The 23,815-nt window shown below is 39.1% G+C and overlaps 1 protein-coding gene across 5 annotated transcripts in view; it reads left to right on the top strand.

The window, feature by feature from the left end:
• The window catches only part of LOC136867134 (cationic amino acid transporter 2), a 289,680-nt gene that overhangs the window by 210,776 nt on the left and 55,089 nt on the right, over positions 1 to 23,815 (top strand). For all 5 annotated transcript variants that reach the window (XM_068227031.1, XM_068227028.1, XM_068227029.1 and 2 more), the window contains one exon: positions 22,312 to 22,478. In XM_068227031.1, coding sequence (XP_068083132.1) covers positions 22,312 to 22,478 — 167 coding nt within the window. The remainder of the gene's footprint in view (positions 1 to 22,311; positions 22,479 to 23,815) is intronic.

Raw genomic sequence — 23,815 nt, 5'->3', positions numbered from 1 at the left:
GAATTTCAACTAAATCCAGCATTTTAACGTTTCCCCTGGCCGAGAATTACAATCTCAATTCCACACGGGTCCCGTTATATCCCCGCTGTCAGCTGAGGCCTCTCATCCCCCCAAACTCGCTTGGCAGTTACAGGAAACACCTGGTTTATTCACAGTTGACTGACTTCTCAAAATGCTCCCTTTAAACTCTGCCGACATAATTAAACAAATACGATATTCTAACCAACAAAATGCACAGATTATGCTTCAAGATGCCCACACTAATTATACGCGTCGCCAATTATTACCGCTATGGATTTCTATGAATTTCTTTCATTCTCAACATTATAAAATATTCCTCGGGCTATCATGTCCCGGCTTCAATGACAGGACTCTAACCTGATTCGCACATCTCATCTCAACTCATATAAAACATTCCTCGGGCTTCCGTGTCCCGGCTTCAATGACAGGTCCAACCTGATTCACAAACTAACCTCTATTTCCCAGCTCCACAATTATCATCGACAAAGAACTGGAATAAAATCCTCACTAGAAATCCCGACGTCTAATATCGCACAATGCATTAATCATGAATAACTTCGCATAAATGATATCGTATTTAATAACTTGATTTTTACGAGAAATGACTGAAACATTCTACTATATCTTTTTCTTGTCAGTCAGACACAGTTTAAAATGGGCATTAAATAAAAACGTTTCTCTCCGTGACCAAAGCTCATCTCCCTATGTTCTCACCCGACAGCGTGCTTCCACTCGATTGAAAATGAGTAACCATGGATTATTATTATTAACGTCAAATTGCAGACAGAAGAATTTTACGTCGAATGAATATCTTACTTTGACATCACAAAATACAGGCAGTACACTCACACGGATGACGATATACATTGGACGTGATATCACTTCGGAACCCTATGCAATAACTTTTTACAACATTATACGGCACTCGCAAGACTTCAAACTTTTATCCAAGTGGAAAATAAAACAAATGACTCTTTTAGTCGTACTCTCACATTTACAAAACTTAGTAGGGGTGACCACTGCGTCGTATATCCCCATTCAAATACAAGAAATCACGAGACAAGATATAAGAGGTAGTAAGATGGAAAGTCACCTACCTCATGTCGTCACGCCAGTATTCGTCATAGGGCTCACCTGTGACCCTGGCATTTTATTTAGCCATTTTTACATTCATGGCTTCACAATTTATTATTATTTCTTCAGGTTTCCTGGAATAAAGCATTTTAAAAAAAGAAAATACCCTTCACTTGTTTTCTTGAACGCACACGGTGGACTATAATTATTTCCGCACACGAATTACTTAATCACATTATAATTTATTCAGTACTTTGACCGTCCTATCTGGTACAATTATTTCACTGAAGAAAACTATCTCCTCATGGAGTCAAGACCTAGCCACAATGGCAAAAATCTGCAGTTGAACTCAGTCTACTTTCGTTGGTTTGATTTCGCAGAGCAGCTCAACAATTTTTCGTCCGCTTTGTATCACAAATGCCGGAGAAGGAGAGTTCGTCATGGCGTCCCTTCATATTTATAGCAGTTACCCCCTCTCTTCGGATCTCTCCCTTTGCCGCCAAGAAAATTTCTATAAATTTTCTGACTTACCTAAACTGTAATTTCAAGAGTTTTGAAAGTGACTACATGCTTGCTACATTTCTGGCGGTAGTGTTCACGGACATTTAAATTTTTTACGGGTTCGATTTGTGAGATGATTGACCTCCTTTGATAGGCACTATATTTTTTTGACTTGGCGTGGTCACGCCATGTACACGCGCTTTGAAATAGTTCATAAAAATGACTTGAGATTCTTCCGCCGTCGACACGTGTGGTTGACGTCACGTACCCCAGAGCGTGGGACCGAAGGTAATCACCCCTTCGTCACGTGTCAAATCCATGCTATCAAGAATCCAACTTTTAGTTTAATTGTTACATTATGCATAATGTTCTTAGGGCACAAATGTCATGGGTTCAGAATGTATGTATGTATGTATGTATGTATGTATGTATGTATGTATGTATGTATGTATGTATGTATGTATGTATGTATGTATGTATGTATGTATGTATGTATGTATTGTCCCCTTTTCCGGTGTCGCTCAGTCGGCGGAGCGAGAGTCCCAAAGGGTGGAACAATCGCAGGGCCAACTTTATTGTTTCAGGACAGACCTTCTTAATTATTTGTATTTGCAGGGCTATAGGTGACTGGATAAGTGACACAGCATGAAAAAATCGGAACAAACTAACAATAACATTTATTAAATGAACAACAGTCTGGACAATGCACATGAGAAAAAAACTATTTACAAAAATACAACTCAAATTGACTGCTTCCGATCTGTAACATGAGTATATGTACACAGCATGCTTATGGGTTCCATTTGATTCAACCTATCTTCATTTAAACACCATCCGAAATCATGCTTCTGATCAAATCCTCGATTTATGGAACTGTAACATTGGACCAATCATAATGTTAGCTACAATGTCATTATGAACAATAGTGCTACATTAGATCATTAAATTATACGATATTCCCTTGAGGAATAAATTTTTACCAATTTTACTACCCCTTCATATAAGTTATGGGTAAATCCCCATCAATTACTCACTAAATTACCACGTAGTTTTTAGAAAATCATTTTTTTATACTTTCCAGAAATTTCCTTTACCTTGTTTTGGAGAATCAGCAATATTTTTATTTCTAAAATTCTTTCACAATACTCAGAAAAACCGTTTACAAATTACTTGGAAAATCTCTGAACATTATCGTAAGAAAATCCTTTCAACATTACATGGAAAATTCTTTACAATTTCATTGGAAAATTCATTTAACATTTAATTTGGAAATTTATTAACATTTAATTTGGACATTCTTTGGCAATCCTTTACAGATTACGTTCGACTGTATTCTTTTATTGAAAATTTTAAAAGATTATTCACTTACTAATACACTGTGGATAGATAGCAGAGCATCACGTAGCGAAACGCGCAACCAACGGAAACCAAAACTCCATTTGACAATAAACCACATGAAAAATCACAAAAAGAATTAACACTTGTTGAAACACATGGATAAGCTGTCACCCAATTACACAATCTCCCCCAATTATTTATCATCAGATATATCATAGTATCAAGGTTATTATTATTATTATTATTATTATTATTATTATTATTATTATTATTATTATTATTATTATTATTATTATTTTATTATTATTATTTTTTAATTATTATATCTCCCTTCAGAATTAGGTTGAAGACCCTCGCATTATTTGCAGATAATAGGAATGAATCACCATGACCTGTGATGAATGACCAAAATAGGCTGAATAAAAAATAGAAGAAACAATCTTCACCACTATCAGTTGGGGATACATCGAATAATGCACTCATAAACTCAGGGAAAGTAAAAAACAAATTATTGAGTCATTATTTTACACAATATAAGTTGTTGAGGAAATGTTTATTATTATCCCCTGAATAATTAACCATATCACCATAAATCACAATATCCTTGCGACTAACATGTACCCTAGCGGTCATCATATTGTCTAATATCATCATTAAAATTTTATCATCGCAATCGTCGCTCACATTTAACTCTCAACAACAACTTAAAATTGTTCCGACTCATTATTATTATACCCCTGATTATTACTCCTAAACGCATCATCTCGATAAGCTGCCTACTGTCCATAGCTATCACCTTCCCTTCTTAGATCAGACATACTTCGCAAATAATTACTTTATCAAACTTCGATTTAATTGTTGCTTTAACATAATCCGATAATTTATTATTATCATCACGATTTTTAATGAAGTAACACATCATCCTCATTGTTATTATTATTAGCCTTCATTCCCCTGTAATTCATTTCGAAGACCTTAATTACACGTAACCTCGTGAAATTCACTAACAACTGGGGGTATCAATCACTGGATCAACACATCAATATTCCAAGAAATGCACAAAATGAAATCAATGAATCAGTGACTACTCTACCATCACCACGACTTAAATACTACATCTCTAACTAATCTACGTTTCATAAGAATACAATCCAACTAGCAATCTACCGAAAGAGGAAATGTGACAAGAGTACTTATTATTCCGATGTAAATCTCCGGCGCCTTGAATGTAGGTGTAGATGTAGGTTCCTCCTCCGGATTAGGGCGGATTGTAGATGAACAAATTAATCGTGCTGGCTCATACACGTCGGCTTAACACATCAGGATTCCTGTGCAGTCAAATAGCGTAGAATCACTCCAGCGGTGTTCTAGAGTTCCCCAGGATTTCTTTCTTGGTCGGTCCATGATGACGGCTCGCCTTCGTAGATGTTGCTGAAACTAAAATTTATTATTAAAATTTGATCCACACTCGTTGTAGACTAAGAGTTTGCCTTACGGTTCTTAAATGGCGCAATGATGTACACTGTGGTTCAACCCTACAGAAAGCTTCAAATCTTGACCTCATTTATCAGTTTACAGCACTTCGTCGAGTTGTCAGAATCTCGAATAGTCCACTATATTACTGTTGAAAACGATGTTCCTCGGCCAGGTTTATTCTCGAAGATTCCATTTCAATGATAATCTTCCCTCATAATTCCTAATAGAACATTCCATAAATTTCTGCGGCAGAAGTTGACGTAACATCTTGTACTGACTGTCCGTGGTTTGGAAACTTCCACCCAGGAAAATGTGCGGCAATGATATATCGCACTAGGCTGGTCTGTCTAAACAGAAAATTAAATGAGCACACTCGAATACCCTAATCGTCATGCAATACTATCTCGTAGTCAACTAGTTCTTTCAACGGCGTTAGCAGTGACCGTCGTACTCTATCTGTCCCTCAGCCTTACTAAAACCACACTGTTCCTCCTCTTTCCAGAATGATTCTCTGATTATAGAACAGCTTCACTAATTCTCATTGGTCGTCAGCTATTCTGCGACGTGATTCGTTATTCCAAATTTGGAGCAGATCTTTCTGGAATCTCACTCTCCTTTGCCTCCAGCTCGCTATGTGACGTAAACCCTGTGACGTACGGTGACCTTCACCGCCTGACACAGTTTCCTCTCATCCGCAGCGGAACGGCACGGTAATAAGATGGTGCTCGCTCGCGTGTAGACCCCTGTTACATTACGAGAATTGAACCAACTTCTCTAAGACCAATAAAATACCATTTGGACGGGTACAGTATGTATGTATGTATGTATCTATGTATGTATGTATGTATGTATGTATGTATGTATGTATGTATGTATGTATGTATGTATGTATGTATGTATGTATGTATGGACTTAGTAACCAAAATTCAAATTCATGAATATCTGTGTTATCATAGCTGGTACGGTAAAAATGCATAAGGCATAAATGATCGGAAATGTAATTCTATATAACTTTAGTTATGTAGCCAACGGACGTAACTGTGTTGAAACACCGGCTCCCGTGAGATCTCCGAAGTTAAGCAACATTGGGCGTGGTCAGGAGATGGATGGGTTGCCACGCTCTGTTGGTGGGGGTAAGGGAATGGAGGAGCGGAAAGGAACTGGCCACCCTACCGCACGTAAACTCCGGCTCAGGAACACCTCTGCGGAGGTTCGGACCTGCCTTCGGGCAGAATAACCCTTACCTACCTACCTTAGTTATGTAGTGTTTATCGACATTTGAGAATTAAATTAAATTTTAGGGCTTCCACTAAACTACCATTTCACTCAGCGTGAATAACATGATTTATAGCCTAGATTGTAGTGGCTACATCCCTCGACTTTACATACCGATTTTCATTAAATCTCTTCAGACGTTTTCTCGTGATGCGTGTACAGACAGACAGACAGACAGACAGACATACATTACGGAAAGTAAAAAGTGCATTTCCTTTTTACTGTGGACATGGCCGATAAAGAAATACCATTATTTCCAAATTCTGAGCAACGTACAGACAAAACTCTTATTATATATATATATATATATATATATATATATAGATTAACTATGGAGAGACACCGAGCTCGATAGCTGTAGTCGCTTAAGTGCGGCCAGTATCCAAAAATCGGGAGATAGTGGGTTCGAGCCCCACTGTCGGCAGCCCTGAAGATGGTTTTTCCGTGGTTTCCCATTTTCACACGAGGCAAATGCCGGGGATGTGCCTTAATTAAGGCCACGGCCGCTTTCTTCCAAATCCTAGGCCTTTCCTACCCCATCGTTGCCATAAGACATATCTGTGTCAGTGCGACGTAAAGCAAAAAAAAAAAAAAAAAAAAAAAAAAAGCTTTGGAGAGGGGGTTTATCCTCTGGCTTGGAAGAAAAATTTGCCTCCAAGTCAGATAGATTTTTCCGACGCCAGTGAAATTAATTGAGATTTTCCGACTCATCCGGTACCTCTAGGAAACAGATTGTGGAACTCTCCACTATTCGACCCGCCCCCTCCGCCGGAAAAAGTCGAAAAGTGTTCTGCAGCTTGGTCATTCCAGCTCTGGAACATTGGACTGTTAGATCGGCAGCGCACTACTCTTCGTTAAAAGTGAGAAAATGTATGGTTTCTCATTTGATCGAGTCCTTCATGTGAAAACATTTCGCCTTTCCTACAGACGTCATTGTAATGACCTATGTTCATTTCAGTTGGGAAAACCAAAGAAAGTCTTTCTGAGGATGTAAATAGGCAGGTTGAGAGTGAATGTCTGCCATTATAATGAAACTCCTCAACCTGATTGTGACTGATGGTAGGCAAGCGGACCTACCAGTACAATGAAAATTCCCTAACCCAGTCTTCATATGACAAAGGACGTTTTGTAACTTTTAGTCTTTTAGGCTTAAACTTCTCCCTCTATTCAGGGCGTCTCGACCTTTTATTTCCTCGCGTGCTCCTTGTCCTTTATTAAACACTTGCCTAATTACGTTTGAGCTTCCAGGATCTTGTGAGTCAACTTCTATCCGCACTTGCTGACTCCCCATTTCAGCATCCGCACTGTTCACTGGACTGCTAGGTACACTGACCCCTGACGTGCATTCCTTACTTGCTTCGTTGTCCCGCGCTATTTCCTCTTCTGTCTTCCTGCCAGCAAGTCTATTTTATTCTCGTTTTAAGTTTTCATCAATCATCTGCAACTTCTCCACCGTCCATCGCCTTACCCACCTTCCGTTTGAAACTGACAACTGCTGTCCGTTTATATGCGCTCTGAGCCCTTGACTTCTTACTCTGCATAGATGGGATCTTAATGTATTTAAGCACTTACTGCCTTCACTTCCCATATCTCTTCTCGCCCATAATTTCTCGCCTTGAAGATTGTTCGCACTTCTTACGATAATTTCCGCCATCAGTGTTGATATCAATTTCACTCTGATAGGCTTGCTCCCCCTCAATTTTTCCAACCTTTTCCACATCGTCGATATCCACTTCGCTAAAGTTGATCTTCATCTTAGTCTGAATTACATCGACCACCTTGTATATGAGTTCAACTTTAGCTTCTTTTACCTCTTCCTTCACTCCGTATATAAAAATACATTTCTTCATACGTTTCTGACCACTGTTCGCCTCTACTTTTTTCAGTATCGTTACCTCTTCTTCCAGACTTTTTTTACTTTTTCTTTCAGTTTCCCGATTCCTTCCTCATTATTTTCCGTTTTCTGCTGCTACCTCTTTAGCTTTGGCCTTTATCCATCTCTCCAGCTCTTAGAATTTCTTTGACTGGTTCTGGAACATCTGCTTTAGTTGCTCTGTTGTACACCGGGCGAGTTGGCCGTGCGCGTAAAGGCGCGCGGCTGTGAGCTTGCATCCGGGAGATAGGGGGTTCGAATCCCACTGTCGGCAGCCCTGAAGATGGTTTTACGTGGTTTCCCATTTTCACACCAGGCAAATGCTGGGGCTGTACCTTTGTTAAGGCCACGGACGCTTCCTTCCAACTCCTAGGCCTATCCTATCCCATCGTCGCCATAAGACTTATCTGTGTCGGTGCGACGTAAAGCCCCTAACAAAAAAAAAAGCTCTGTTCTACAAACATCCTTCACCTCCTCTATGACTATTCCTTTAATAGCCTCCATGTCGTATATTCCCCGATAACTAACAGTATCGTAACCACCACAGCTACCATCACCATCTCTTCTATCTTCCATAAGTCACTCTTGTATTCTCTCTTCTCAGCTTTTCTCCATTTCATTCTTCCTAACCACCTTCCTATCGCTGCTCGGTAATACTCCACACCAACCAGTTCTGCACACCACACTCAGCACAACCGTTTCCTTCGCTAGCTTGAGTTAGACTATGATTTATATATATAAGAAAACATAAAGGTCAAGCTGATCGGCTGGAAAAAAGAGAGCGCAGCATACTAAGAAAAATCCTAGGTAATAGGTGGGTTGATGGACAGTGGCGAATGAGACCAAATGAGGATTTTTACAGCAAGACAGAACCTCTCACAGCGTCAATTAAGAAGAGACGGCTATTACTTTACGGTCATCTCTTGAGGATGACTGATGGTCGGCTAACAAAAAGAATATGGAATTTTATTCAATCTAAGGCAACAAGGCCGAGATGGTTCCAGGAATGCGAAAAAGATCTGATGCAGATTGGTATTTCAGACCAAGAAATTCATGACAGGAGCACATTCAGAAGATTGGTAAACAACTATCAAGGTTTCCAAATGGCATCAACTTCCAGAAGACGGAAAAGGACCTTTGTCTGAAGACCATAAACAGGCACTCGTCGCTGGGCTCAGAAGATACTGGCAGGAAGTCAGAGCCGGAACAAGAACAAGACCTAGACACTGAAATGAAGTTGGTTGTTACCACGCAGTCCATAGAGGCTCAACTCGATATATAAAAAAAAGGTCCAATAATGCTGCCTTGAGGAATTCCTCTCTTAATGATTACAAGATCAGATAAAGCGTCACCTACTCCAATTCTTTGAGTTCTATTTTCTAGAAATATAGCCACCCATTCAATCATTGTTTTGACTAGTCCAATAGCTCTCAATTTTGCCTGTATCCCGGTTACTTGTAACATAGCGGTCGTGTGTACCAAGTGTATGAATTTTTGCGGTAAAGGAAACACGTAACTTTCAACTGATATTCATTTTTCGTTTATTCAAAGTATTGGCCGTCTGCTTCTGCACACTTCGCCCATCTTTCAGGTAAATTATGAATATCATGCCAGAAAAACTGCCTGTATTTTGTCGTCGAGTCATTTTTCCAACTTCCTCGATATTGCTGAAGTGCTGCTCTGCGAGCGCGTGCCCCATTGATACGAAGAGGTGATAGCCAAATGGCGCTAGGTCGGGGAGTACGCCGGTTGCGAAAGGATGTTCCATCCACGCTAGTTCAAGGTGTCTTTCACTGGTTTTGCTGTGTGAGACGGCGCATTGTCGTGTAACAAAATCACTTTGCCATGTCTTCTGGCCCATTGCGGTCGTCTTTCGAGCAATGCGTGATGTAAATTAATCATTTGTTGGGGATAGCGTTGTGCATTATCGGTTTTGCCGGGCTTCAAGAGTTTATAATACACAATCCCGCTCTGGTCCCACCAGACACAAAGCATGTTCTTCTTGCCGAAGCGATTTGGCCTTGATATTGAAGAACCTGCTTCACTAGGTGACAGCCATGATTTTCTTCACTTCGGGTTTTCAAAATAAGTCCATTTTTCGTCACCCGTCAAAATTCGCTACAGAAATGATTTTCTTTCGTGGCGTTGAAACAGGATTTCTCGCACGGTTACTAGACTAGACGGTAGGTGTCACGTGCAGGCTCGCTTTGGCTGATGACGTCATCTGGTCACCACTGCTGGGCTTGCAGTGAACGCGACCGATTGTAATTGTGCGTTTCTGTTAATGATTTTGCTTGTTTTTTTATTTAACCACTTGCTTAATATTTTTCAATTTTATCAGTTATAATTGCTAGTTGTTATGTGTAGATAATTATGTTGTAATTTATTTGAGTATTTTTCAGAACATTACAAGTGATATAATAACACTGTGTTTAAAGAACTATTCCAGTAGCTTTCTCAGTACTAAATTATAATTTGCTTCGCAAAATAAAGCATTTACGGTTCAGTTTTCATATTTTATATTCATCCAGTGATTTTAGAATGATTTTTTACATAGTTTTATTTCTAACCCTACTGTAGTTACTATAATTAAAGAAACAAGACCAATCGCACGGGATACTTTGTACCGTTGTTCTAGCGGATTGTTGGTGTTAAGTAGTATTGTAAACACATAATATTACATTTACTCGTATGTATAAGTAATTATTTATAAATATGTATTCGCCGGTGGAATGTTGGTAAAAAGCCCCTGAAGAAACATCAACCTCTTCTACCATATCAGGAGTTACTCTTTTTTTTGGGGAGGGGGAGAGACGCTTCCACCGGCTTAGGCCATATAGACCTGTGGTACAGAAAAAAAACCCCTCAAAGTCAGAAATGCGATCAAAAGTTCAATATTTAAAAACACCTAAAAAACACACCTAATTATTATTATGGTGATAAAATTGTATACATATTTACATTATATAGGTACCACACAAAATATTCACATCTAGATGTTTACTTGGTTGTTTTACATTAATTTCAAATCAGTCTATCCAAGAACTTTCTTAACTTTTTTCACACTTTTCCTTTTTTTTAATTAGGAGTTCGTTTACACCACTTGTAATAATGCATGTGCCTAAGTTTGTTTATGTTCTTCTTCCTCATGAACTTTCTGGTTCTAACAAAACATAAAACAAAATCTTAAAGATCAGGATATTTTTTCCTTATTTTTTCTTTTAACAACCTAAAAACCCCTGAACATTTCTTAATGTAGTTTCCATGGAAGACACTAAATTCATTTTCCATTTTAATAATGAAATTAATGAACTCATCCGTGTATATCATGAAGTACCCTCTTGAAAAATGTTGTCTAGCCAATTCCTAGGTGAAGGAGAAATGTCCACGGTCTGGATTCCGTTCATATTGGCTTTCTGGGAGTACTTTTTCTTCACCCTATAGGCTACATAGCCAGCAATCACTTCTAGTAGCTCGGACTTCTCTCTAACTACTTCGAAAGACACGTTTGCATTATTTTCATCTTCAAAATGTTCCAGAAGTCCAATGACAGCTGAAGTGAAATTATCATTCTCATCCTCATTCTCAACAATACAATTTTTGTCACAAGCTTCTCCATTTTGGTTGGACACTACATGGTAATGTTCCTCATTATCAAGTATGAAGTTTTGAAGCACCTCATCTTGCGCAGACACAACGTCTGCGCTCAGAGATTGGACATTTTCTTCATCTGGACAGTTTTTGCTGTTTACCACTTTACCTGCATTCCGACTTAAAATTAATAATTAAATCCGCTGCGGTACAATTGTAGGGAGAGGATGATCATAAAAGCGACCAAGTCCTCGGATCTGGGAAAAGTAGCTCTCAATTATGTCCTGGTTACACTTGGCCGCCATTACGTGAGTACAGCCTTCTGATTTTAAGTCCTCAAATAGACCACGGAGGCTATTTATAGTCATTAGAAGACCATCTTGAAAAGGACAATTATTCTCATGGTGAAAATGCCTTCATTTAAACCGCAGTGGTACGTATAAGTTAGGAAATTTGTTTGGAAGGGTAATAGGGAGGTACATTCAGGGAAACGGGATGGCCCAGGGAGCGGTGATAAGGGAACAGGGAACTAGAAATCAAGTAGGGATGACATAAAATTGTTAGTGTTGAACTGTAGAAGTATTGTAAAGAAAGGAATAGAATTAAGTAATTTAATAGATATATATTTACCAGATATTGTAATAGGAGTTGAATCATGGCTGAGAAATGATATAATGGATGCAGAAATTTTCTCACCGCACTGGAGTGTGTATCGTAGAGATAGGATAGGAATGGTTGGAGGGGGAGTGTTCATTCTGGTGAAAGAAGTATTTGTAAGCTACGAAAAAGTTAAAGATGAGACACATGAAATTCTAGGTGTAAGGCTCATTTCTAAAGATAATAGGCAACTTGATATATTTGGAGTGTACAGATCGGGAAAGGGTAGCACTGACGCGGATTCGGAATTATTTGATAGGATAGTCAGCTATGTGGGAAACGACATGGAAAGAAATGTGATTGTAGCGGGAGATCTTAATTTGCCAGATGCCAATTGGGAAGGAAATGATAACGACAGGAATCATGACCAAAAAATGGCAAATAAATAATATGGGAAGGACAGCTGATTCAGAAAATGATGGAACCAACCAGAGGGAAAAATATCCTGGATGTGGTGCTGATAAAACCAGATGAGCTCTATAGGGAAACTGAAGTAATAGATGGTATTAGTGATCATGAAGCTGTTTATGTGGTAGTTAAAAATAAATGCGATAGGAAGGTCTTAAAAGTAGGACTATTAGGCAGTACCATATGGCTGATAAAGCAGGCATGAGGCAGTTCCTAAAAAGTAACTATGATCGGTGGAAAACGGTAAATACAAATGTAAACAGACTCTGGAATGGGTTTAAAGAAATTGTTGAGGAATGCGAAAGCAGGTTTGTACCTTTAAGGGTGGTAAGGAATGGCAAAGACCCACTTTATTATAATAGAGAAAAAAAAGAGACTAAGAAGGAGGTGCAGACTGGAAAGAAATAGAGTTAGAAATGGCTGTTGAAGTAAGCAGAAATTGAAGGAACTTACTAGAAAATTGAATCTAGCAAAGAAGGCAGCTAACGATAACATGATGGCAAGCATATTTGGCAGTCATACACATTTTAGTGAAAAATGGAAGAGTATGTATAGGTATTTTAAGGTAGAAACAGGTTCCAAGAAGGACATTCCAGGAATAATTAATGAACAGGGGGAGTGTGCATGTGAGGATCTTCAAAAGGCAGAAGTATTCAGTCAGCAGTATGTAAAGGTTGTTGGTTACAAGGATAATGTCGAGATAGAGGAGGAGACTAAGGCCAAAGAAGTAATAAAATTTACATATGATAACAATGACATTTACAGTAAGATACAAAAGTTGAAAACTAGGAAAGCGGCTGGAATTGATCAGATTTCTGGCGATATACTAAAGACAATGGGTTGGGATATAGTACCATATCTGAAGTACTTATTTGATTATTGTTTGGTCGGAGGAGCTATACCAGATGAATGGAGAGTTGCTATAGTAGCCCCTGTGTATAAAGGAAAGGCTGATAGACAGAAAGCTGAAAATTACAGGACAGTAAGTTTGACATGCATTGTATGTAAGCTTTGGGAAGGCATTCTTTCTGATTATATTAGAAATGTATGTGAAATTAATAACTGGTTCGATAGAAGGCAGTTCGGTTTTAGGAAAGGTTATTCCACTGAAGCTCAACTTGTAGGATTCCAGCAAGGTATAGCAGATATCTTGGATTTTGGAGGTCAAATGGACTGTATCGCAATTGACCTGTCTAAAGCATTTGATAGGGTGGATCATGGGAGACTACTGGCAAAAATGAGTGCAACTGGACTAGACAAAAGAGTGACCGAATGGGTTGCTATATTTCTAGAAAATAGATCTCAGAGATTTAGAGTAGGTGAAGCTTTATCTGACCCTGCAATAATTAAGAAGGGAATTCCTCAACGCAGTATTATCGGACCTTTATGTTTTCTTATATATATATAAATGATATATATAAAGGAGTGGAATCGGAGGTAAGGCTTTTTGCGGATGGTGTTATTCTCTATAGAGTGATAAATAAGTTACAAGATTGTGAGCGACTGCAACGTGACCTCGAAAATGTTGTGAGATGGACAGCAGGCAATGACATGTTTATAAACGGGGTTAAAAGTCAGGTTGTGAGTTTCACAAATAGGAAAAGTCCTCTCAGTTTTTATTACTGCGTTGATGGGGTGAAAGTTCCTTTTGGGGATCATTGTTTGTATCTGGGTGTTAATATACGGAAAGATCTTCATTGGGGTAATCACATAAATGGGATTGTAAATAAAGGGTACCGATCTCTGACCATGGTTATGAGGGTGTTTAGGGGTTGTAGTAATTATGTAAAGGAGAGGGCATATAAGTCTCTGGTAAGACCCCAAACTAGAGTATGGTTCCAGTGTATGGGACCCTCACCAGGATTACCTGATTTAAGAACTGGAAAAAATCCAAAGAAAAGCAGCTCAATTTGTTCTGGGTGATTTCCGACTAAAGAGTAGCGTTACAAAAATGTTGCAAAGTTTGAGTTGGGAAGAATTGAGAGAAAGAAGAAGTGCTGCTCGACTAAGTGGTATGTTCCGAGCTGTCAGCGGAGAGATGGCGTGGAATAACATTAGTAGACGAATAAGTTTGAGTGGCGTTTATAAAAGTAGGAAAGATCACAATATGAAGATAAAGCTGGAATTCAAGAGGACAAACTGGGGCAAATATTCATTTATAGGAAGGGGAGTTAGGGATTGGAATAACTTACCAAGGGAGACGTTCAATAAATTTCCAAATTTCTTTGAAATCATTTAGGAAAAGGCTAGGAAAGCAACAGATTCATTCATTCATTCAATTAATTCGAATAATTTGTTAAGAGCATGATTTTGTTGCTCTATACAATTCTCACAGACTCTTTTTATGCTATTTGTACCACATACGTGGACACAAAAGTTTAGGACATCCAATCCATTATTAATCGTGATTACAGTCTCTCTTACATAGTTGAACTCTGGGACGTTATGGTATATTGGTTTACCCACAGTAATTGACAGCAGTTCAGCGACTTTCCATACATTTTGCCTCTCCGTTCCAGTCACAAGCAGATGCTTCATTGAAAGCTTATACGCATATTGTAGGTCTTCGCCCTCACTTTGCATTTCAATTAATTTTGTAAATGCTTCTTTTGTAACTCATTGTCCACTTTCCAGTACATATTCTTCATCAAGAAGGTGATTCCGCAGTAATTTAAGTTTATGAGGCACATCACACACAAAAAAAAGAACATATGTTACGTTCTTTACTTGATGGGTTTTCCAACGACGGTTTTTCCACCAAATCTTCAGATCAGTCATAAATTTCCTATTTGAAGGTCCCATGTCACATACATCCGCTCTAACTTTAAATCCGGTGCTTTCTACGACATGAATTACTTCTACTAGCAGTTCTCTTGACATCGCTGTGTCAAAGTTATAGTAGATAGGTTGCATACACTTTTGAACAAAACTTCTTGTTACAATGACTTGGACATTATCATCGGGTCCTCTAATCCTTTCTTCATTTTGATCAGTGGCGGTGGGCTCTCGGGAGCACAGGAGCACGTGAACACCCAGTTTTAATACATATTCACGCATTCATGAATAATTTAAAACTTTCCTTTCTTTCGACCTGATTTCGACAATCGATCGAAAGCATTCGACTTATATCGAAGCTCCGTTACACCGATAGTTGTTCGTTTTGACTGACAGTGCAGCGAGCACACTGGATAATGCGCTATCGTGCTGAAGACTATACGCATGCGCAAAGCAGATGACGTCATGGTTTTCTGCACTGATATTCCCATTAGCGAAGAGCACGGTAAGGTACGTGCCTTGTCATCTAGAGCCACCCTCAACCCAGTGGCAGTATTACAGTTGACCACAAGGGTCCGCCACCTCCCCTATTACGGTTAGCCGAAGCCTCCCAGGAACTACTATTGCATTACATTACCGGCAGATTTCGCTAGTACCCTAATTCTGAATAGGCATTTTCTAGCTCGATGTGAACAGGTGTTTGTAATCGCGGGAAGAAGTTTGCTTTACATCAGTGTATTCAATCGTAAAGTGATTGAGAAATTTGCGCGATTGAAGGACAGAAGGATTGCTTTCCTGTACAAGTAATCAGCATTTACGTGAGTTGCTAATCTAAATGCTATCATTTAAATAAGCATGATCTAGTGTTGTTGGTTGTACTGCATGCTATAAATTGTTTAGAGTTGTGGCTATAATTTGCAAAATGAGAATAATTACCATGTGATACAGTAGAACCCTGACTAACCGAGATAATGTGGAGACTATTGGGGTCAATCCGGAAATAATTATTTTAAAAAATTACCGGTAAATGCGGTACACATTCTTGTCATACCCAGGTGAACTTCGTGCTGTTTAAAAACCAGGAATAGTGCTCGCATCCTTCAGTGTTCGCAGTGCAATAAAGCTATTATGAATTTTACTATTGTTCTACACTAAGACAGCCGGCCCGCGGTGCAGGTGTAGCGTGCCTGCCTCTTACCCGGAGGCCCCGGGTTCGCTTCCCGGCCAGGTCCGTGATTTTAACCTGGATATGAGGGCTGGTTCGAGGTCCACTCATCCTACGTGATTACAATTGAGGAGCTATCTGAAGGTGAGATGGAGGTCAAAAAAGCCAAGAATAACGGCCGAGAGGATTCGTCGTGCTAACCACATGACACCTCGTAATCTTCAGACCACAGGGCTGAGCAGCAGTCGCTTGGTAGGCCATGGGGTTTGGTATGGTTCTACACTAACACCCAGGTGAACTTCGTGCTGTTTAAAAACCAAGAATAGTGCTCGCATCCTTCAATATTCGCAGTGTAGTAAAGTTATTGTGAATTTTACTTTTGTTCTACACTAACAGATTAGTATCGTATAAAATTTATCCTCGGTTACAGGGGTTCTACCAAATTATTTGTGAAGAAGGAACCGTACAAGAAACTTTTAGTGAAATGATTTATGTACCTATGTTACTTTTTTGCTGATTTGAGACATGAACAAAAATGTTGTTGTGAACCCCCTAAAAATTTTGTCACGAGCCGCCACTGATTTTGATCAAAGCACAAGTCGTTGTTAAGCTTCATTTCATCAAAGCTGAGAACATCTCTTTAAAGATTTGTAAAAAGACTTGATTGTGTTTTTAAGATATTAATGCTCAGCTCAATGAATCCAGGAGAAGTAGAAAACTGTCTTAGCCGTTGTTTGATTGTAACATCGCTAGGAAGAGGGTAATTATTTTATCACGTCTCTAACAAAACACGATGATTTTTATGATATAGGCCGTAAGGTGACCGCCTAAGCAATGTCCTCAGATGACCAGCTTGAGCATCTGCCGTTTAGTAAAGCATGCTGTTGACTTTTAGAAAAATTGCCCTCAGAAACTTGAACATAATATTTAATTTTATTATTCCAGTATTAGATGCACGAAGACGGTCCTGATGATCTTTATTTTGCTGTTTTAAGTCACATTTTTCTTGTATAATCAACTCCAATTCTGTAGTCACTTCAGCAATTTTCTCATCACAGAAACACTGATGTGTACTTTTGTTATCTAATTCCTTCCTCAAGATTGCATTATTAATATTTTCTGTTTGGCGCCTGTGATTATAAAATTTGCTGTATCTCCTTACTATGATTTCGGTTTTGGGCTCTTATTTCACGATCTATACAGGACTGACACGCTAAATCATTACTACCCAGTGGCAAATTTAAATGTGGTACTGCGTCAGGCCTTAAATCACGTCTGATTGGAAGGTTTAACAATTCACTCTTCAAGTCCCTTATGTTGTCCGAGTCGTCAAAGTGTACAGAGCACACACGAGCATTCTCAATAGAAAACGAGTCAGCCAGTTTACAGGCATTAATCCACTTTAATTTAATGCCATTGTTCTTTGGAAAACGATTAAATTTAATGTCTAAGTCCTTCCGGTGTCTATCGTGGTTAGAGCAACCGGCGACATCACAACACACCATGGCACAGCACAACACAGCACAGCACAGCACAGCACAGCACAGCACAGCACAGCACAGAAAAATTAATTTCTTACACAGTCGAAAAGGTAAACACCGTCATTAGACTCATCGCGCTCTGCTTCGTTTAGCGAATATGGGGACCGCGTGACCTCTTGCTACAGCGCACCCAACTGATGATTCCTACCGTCTAGTCTAGTAACCGTGATTTCACAAGTGACTTTGCGATTTTTCATTTGCCGTTCATTCAAATCGTGTGGGACCCATTTACCGAGTTTATTGATCTTCCCCATGGCTTGTAAACATCAGCTGATTGTTTCTTGTGACACATTTAATGCTTGTGCCAACTGCTGTTGAGTTTGAGTCGGGTCATCATCCAGTCTACCACATTGAAATCACCACGTTTAAATTGTCGAAAATATGTCTCAAATATTCTAATCTATGGAGCGTGTTCACCACATATTTCTACCAGTAAACGATGACTTTCTACAGCCTTCTTCTTTCGATTAAATAAGAAAAGCAATGCGTGCTGCAAATTTTCTTTTTCAGGCATGGACGTCGGCATGATAATTGAACGATAAAACACAGACGCTAGTGTTTGGCGGACTCAACTTTTATGTGTTGGTATGTTCATGCCAGACGAACAAACTGGTGTATGTGTCAAATTCATATGCTGCGTACTGTTCGCTGACGCCACCTCTTAGTGAAACGGTAAAAGACTTTGCATACACCTGGTATTTAATCATTTACACTTGAAACACGCTAGTGAGAGTGCGAAAATTTTAAGCTACTTGTGTACTCCCTTCTTTTTTAAACAATATTTGATTACAAGACAAAGCCAGGACCATTATGACCACCCTATATACACAATATAGAGATTTGGTACATAGTAAACATAGTTTTTGACGATGATGATTATGCTTGTTGTTTAAAGGGGCATAACATCAAGGTCATTGGCCCAACATAGTTTTCAGCATAATTGTTAACCTCTAGTACTTTCGAAGCTATCTTAAATGTCCAGTGTACATATGAGTACAAGAAGCTAGATTCTTAACATTCAACTACCGGCTCGACATCATAGTTGTAAAGAACAGTAAAAAAAATATCTATCCTAGATGAAATATCTTGTTCTTTCCTAATATTGAGGTGAGGAATGCAGAATCAGGATTATGAGTTGCACGACACGTTACATCCCGATGAATAGTATATTACTGTATGCCATCTTTAAGTCGACATGCATTCCTGTGCATGCGTAAAATCGTGTATACTTAGAATTTAGAAAGTATGTAAGTTCGCCTCTGTGGTGTAGTGGTTAGTGTGATAAGCTGCCACCCCCGGAGGCCCGGGTTCTATTCCCGGCTCTGTATGAAATTTGAACAGCGTTACGAGGACAGGAACGGGGTTCACTAAGCCTCGGGAGGTAAACAGAGTAGACGGGGGGTGCGATTCCTAACTCAGCCATCCTGGAAGTCTTTTTCCATAGTTCCACATTTCTTCCCCGGGCAAATTCCTGGTTGGTACCTAACTTCAGGCCACGTCCACTTTCTTCCCACTTCTTTGTCTATCCCTTCCAATCTTACCTATCCCTACAAGGCCCTTCTTCAGCATAGCAGGTGAGGCCACCTGGGTGGGGCACTGGACTTCCTCCCAGGTCGTTTACCCGACCAAATCTCTCACGCTCCAGACACCGCCCATGAGGCGGTAGAGGTTCGATCCCTTGCTGAGTCAGAGGGAAAAACCAAGCCTGGACGGTAAACGGCATAAGAAAGTAAGAACGTATGAATTGATCGAGCATTAGAGATTTTATGTAGGTTATCCTGTCCGATAATAATAATAATAATAATAATAATAATAATAATAATAATAATAATAATAATAATAATAATAATAATAATAATTTCGTGTGGCCTCCAGTCTTTCTAGTTGACGTCCAAGGGGCTGGGGGAGACCTGCAGGTCTGGATGTGTGACGATAATGAGTAAGGGGGAGGGTGAGAACTGGCGTCGGCACATAGCATACTCCTATCGAATAACACCAAGTGTTCTACTCAAGGCTTAACTTCTCCATCTGACGGACGATTCACCATCTGGAGCGTTACACACTCTCACTCCATATGAACACTGCGGAGGGATTTGGAAATGAACGCAGGCTTTTGACATGCAATCTAGTGATTATTAATTGCATGCCACTACCTCTCCTATCCCACTAGCCATCATTCTGATGATGTCTTGATATAGACGATGATAATTATACATATTTGACATTCTTTTATCCATTGTCCGTTTTCATAGATTCTGTAATGCTGAAATTTATCCCTGAGGAGTAGTTCTTTGACACGTCAATTGTGAGATCGAATGTTAGGGTGAAAGTTTGTCTTCGAATATATAGAGACTCATACTAATCAAAGGGACGTCGAACACATATTATTTGGGCCGAATACGAAGTTACCCACAACAGCAATTGATTCCTCTCTAAAGACCACGTATGCCTGATCTGGTTTTGACACGTCATCTGCGAAAACTATGTCCATGAAGAAATTCGCTGTGCCTCATGGGCTGACACTCATCTCACATATACAGGGTGTCTGAAAATAAGTTATGGAGAATTTGGGGGCATAACGAACGCAATAATACAAGAGTGAATCCGTCATCAATTTTTTCCTAAACTGTTTGGTTAATCTCCACGTAGTGCACTGAATTCGCAACAGAACGTTAACCGTGCAGATTGTTAATATTAGTATTGAAAATTCCCTACGAAAATGCACGGGTACGCAGAAATGATAAGAATCTCTACTAACGAACGGAGTAAAGATATGATAGCGTGACTGAGGACCGTATGGTATCGGCTGCTTATATGTGTTGAGCAGTTGGCAAGTAATATATTAGCGTATATTGTGTGACTCAATACATGTAGGGGTGGGAGTGGACAAGCGAGACATCGGGAAGAATTCTAAAGCAACCTTTTTCTTGTAAGTTTTCGCGTTTTTAAATTCATTCAGCCCCGTTTAAGTGGATTGTCCAAAAACAAAAGTATATGTGTTTATTTACTTTGAAAGGAGATTCCAAATACACTTGTTCGTGTCTGCATCTTCAGTTTTCGCGATATAAGTATCCTCATAAAAGTAATTCAATTCCTTTTTCACCTCCCAACCCCCATAAAGTTAATTCCCGTTCCCCTCTCAAAAATGTGTGTTTCTTTATTTTTAAAGTAGATTCTAAACAAAAATTTTCATGTCTGTAACATTCAGTTTTTGATATGTAAGTACAGTAGAACCCCGATTATCCGAAATAAGTTGTTTACGATTGAACTTACATTTGTTTGTCGATTTTCTGGCGAGATTTCACTAAGAGAGAATAAAATACCCCTAGACATCGATTTTTGTTTCGGAACACTATGTCCTCTTACAACTTATTTTCAGACACCTGTACAGGCGGAGTACTCTTTTTACACAAAATTTGATTACAAGACAAAACTAGGACGATTTTACACCGTCCTCTATAAAGGTTATAGTTATTTGCCACACAATAAACAAACGGGTGACCAGTAGCCTCCTACCATTGTTCCCTCTCGTTTGTACCAGCAATCATTCTACCAACAAACGTGGCAACAACGATGCATAGTTGATCCAATAACACCTTATACTGTTAAAAACTGTCCGGCTCCATGGCTAAATGGTTAGGGTGCTGGCCTTTGTTCGCGGGGGTCCCGAGTTCGATTCCCAGCAGGGTCCTGAATTTTAACCGTAATTGGTTAATTCCGCTGAAATGGGGGCTGGGTGTGTGTGTGTGGTCTTCTTCATTATTTCATCACGATGCGCAGGTCGCATCAAAAGACCTGTATGTGGGGAACTGAACTTGACCTCGGACACTTCAGGCACTAAAAACTATGCACCATTTCATTTTACTGTTTAGAACTGATCAGCTGCACTCTGGACACGTATCGAAGAATTTGTAAGGCGACTTTACCAGTTCACCTTCCTTCTACAGGTGCAAGCAGCACACTAACCCTTTCCGACGATAACAGATTTGTCTCTGACATAGACAGCAACGCCACTTCTACAAAACTCTGTTTCTTTCGGGATACCCTTATAAATGAAGATAGGCCTATGTATTACCATGAGCATAAAACGTCCAGTTTCCGAACTAGAGCAATTAACTGGACGATGTTAAAATCTACATTCTGGTGGATAATCGAAGCCGATTCTCTCTGAACTGAAAGTCACTACACTGACACTTTAGCCAAGAAACCGAAAGTATTGTCTCCCTACGTTCCATTACATTAGCAAATATGAAATGCGCGTTAACCAATGAACGGATCTTCATAATTGATGCCTTAAATGAGAACCCTTAGTTTCATTATCAGATTGAAAATATGTAAACAGTTCTAGATATTCGCTTAAAGCTTCTTCCAATTGTCAATTAAAGAGCTAGGTGAAGAACTTGAGACCGTCACGTGATCGTCCTGCGGTTGGCAAATTCACATAACATAGGGGTTGACCGCTTAGTTCCTTTGGAACTTTTAGTGCATCTGAATGAAAAGGCTTGTCTCTATTTTGCTTGTTATTGTTATTATTATGCTATAATTAAAAATTTGTCTTAAGATGTTTTAAAATTTTTATACGAAACGAAACCAACCAAATAATGTTTGTCCAACAGGTATACTGGCTATTGCCCTCTGTGCTGTGATTATATTTGCTGGGGACGATCTAGCGAACGGTGAGGCATGGGCTGTTGCTCTAGCATCTGTAATCGGAGCATTGATGCTGATAAATTTGATGATCATAGGACGACAGCCACACTCTACCGTCAAATTGTCTTTTAAGGTAAGTTACATTAATCACTAGTACAATCGAGGACAAAGGTAATATTTCTATTTTTCGCATCTGGCAGGCACAACCTACGAACATGGGATCTTTTTTTGAAAGGTTAGATACTTCCCAGCGACGCATAAACAGTATATTCAGGACAACAGGGAGGCAGAACCACTGTCTATAAGTGTATTATTCACAGTATTACTTAATGTGTAACAGTAAGAAATAAAATAGGTATGAGTGTATGATTATCGATAGAAAGCAAACAAACATATTCGTACGAAAAGGTTAAGATATGCATGATATGCTGACGAATAATGCTATTTTTATTGTTTGATGAATGAACGCGTATTAGCGATAACTACCGAAATAATATTTGTGGCTCATATATAAAATTCTATTTAAATGTATAAGACAAATGTGATATTTTGTTTTCGATCAGCAAAAGATAACGATCACTGCCGAATTAAATAGTTTGGTAATATGAAGTTCCGTTCAAAAAAGAAAACAAATATAATCTCCTACTGTTGATCAATAAATGGCGGCGATCTCTGCCGAAATAAATCGTTCGATCATATTTAAGTTTCATTCAAAACAGAAGAACGTATCATCTTATTATTTTCATCAGCAAATGATGGCGATGATTGCCGAAATAAATTGTTCGCTCTAAAGCAATTCTCTTAAAAATAGAAAACCAATATGATCATCTGCTGGTGATCAGCAAATGGTGATCACTGCCGAAATAAATTGTGGGCTCATATGAAGTTATCTTAGAAAAATAGAAAACAAATATCATCTTCTGCTGATGATGAGCAAATGCCAGCGATCACTGCCGAAATAAATTGTCCGCTCTCATGAAGTTCTCTTAAAAAAGAAAACAAAACAAATATGATCTTCTGCTAATGATCAGTAAATAACGGCGATCACTGCTGCAATAAATAGTACGCTCATATGTTCTCTTAAAAATATTAAACAAAACAAATATGACCCCCATATGTTGATTAGCAAATGACGGCGATCATTGCCGAAAGAAGATGTCCGCTCATATGAAGATTTCTTAAAAAATAGAAAACAAAACAAATATGACCTCGGCTGTTGATCAGCAAATGATGGCGATCACTGCCGAAAGAAATTGATCGCTCATATGAAGTTCCATTCTAAAACAGCAAAACGAATATCACTGGCTGAGGACAACAGTGACGTAACGAAAAACTTACGATTTTGAATTATGTCGATAAAAATCCTCACAACATACTCCTCTCTATGATGCACAAACCGCGTAACTTTTCATTTCTACATAACTGCCCCATTTTACATCTGCTGTAATCTGCTGGTCATATTCATACCTT

This window comes from Anabrus simplex, chromosome 3, assembly GCF_040414725.1.
Source record: "Anabrus simplex isolate iqAnaSimp1 chromosome 3, ASM4041472v1, whole genome shotgun sequence".
Lineage (NCBI taxonomy): Eukaryota > Metazoa > Arthropoda > Insecta > Orthoptera > Tettigoniidae > Anabrus > Anabrus simplex.
The sequence above is the reverse complement of the archived record's forward strand: the minus strand, read 5'-3'. Positions and strand labels throughout refer to the sequence as shown.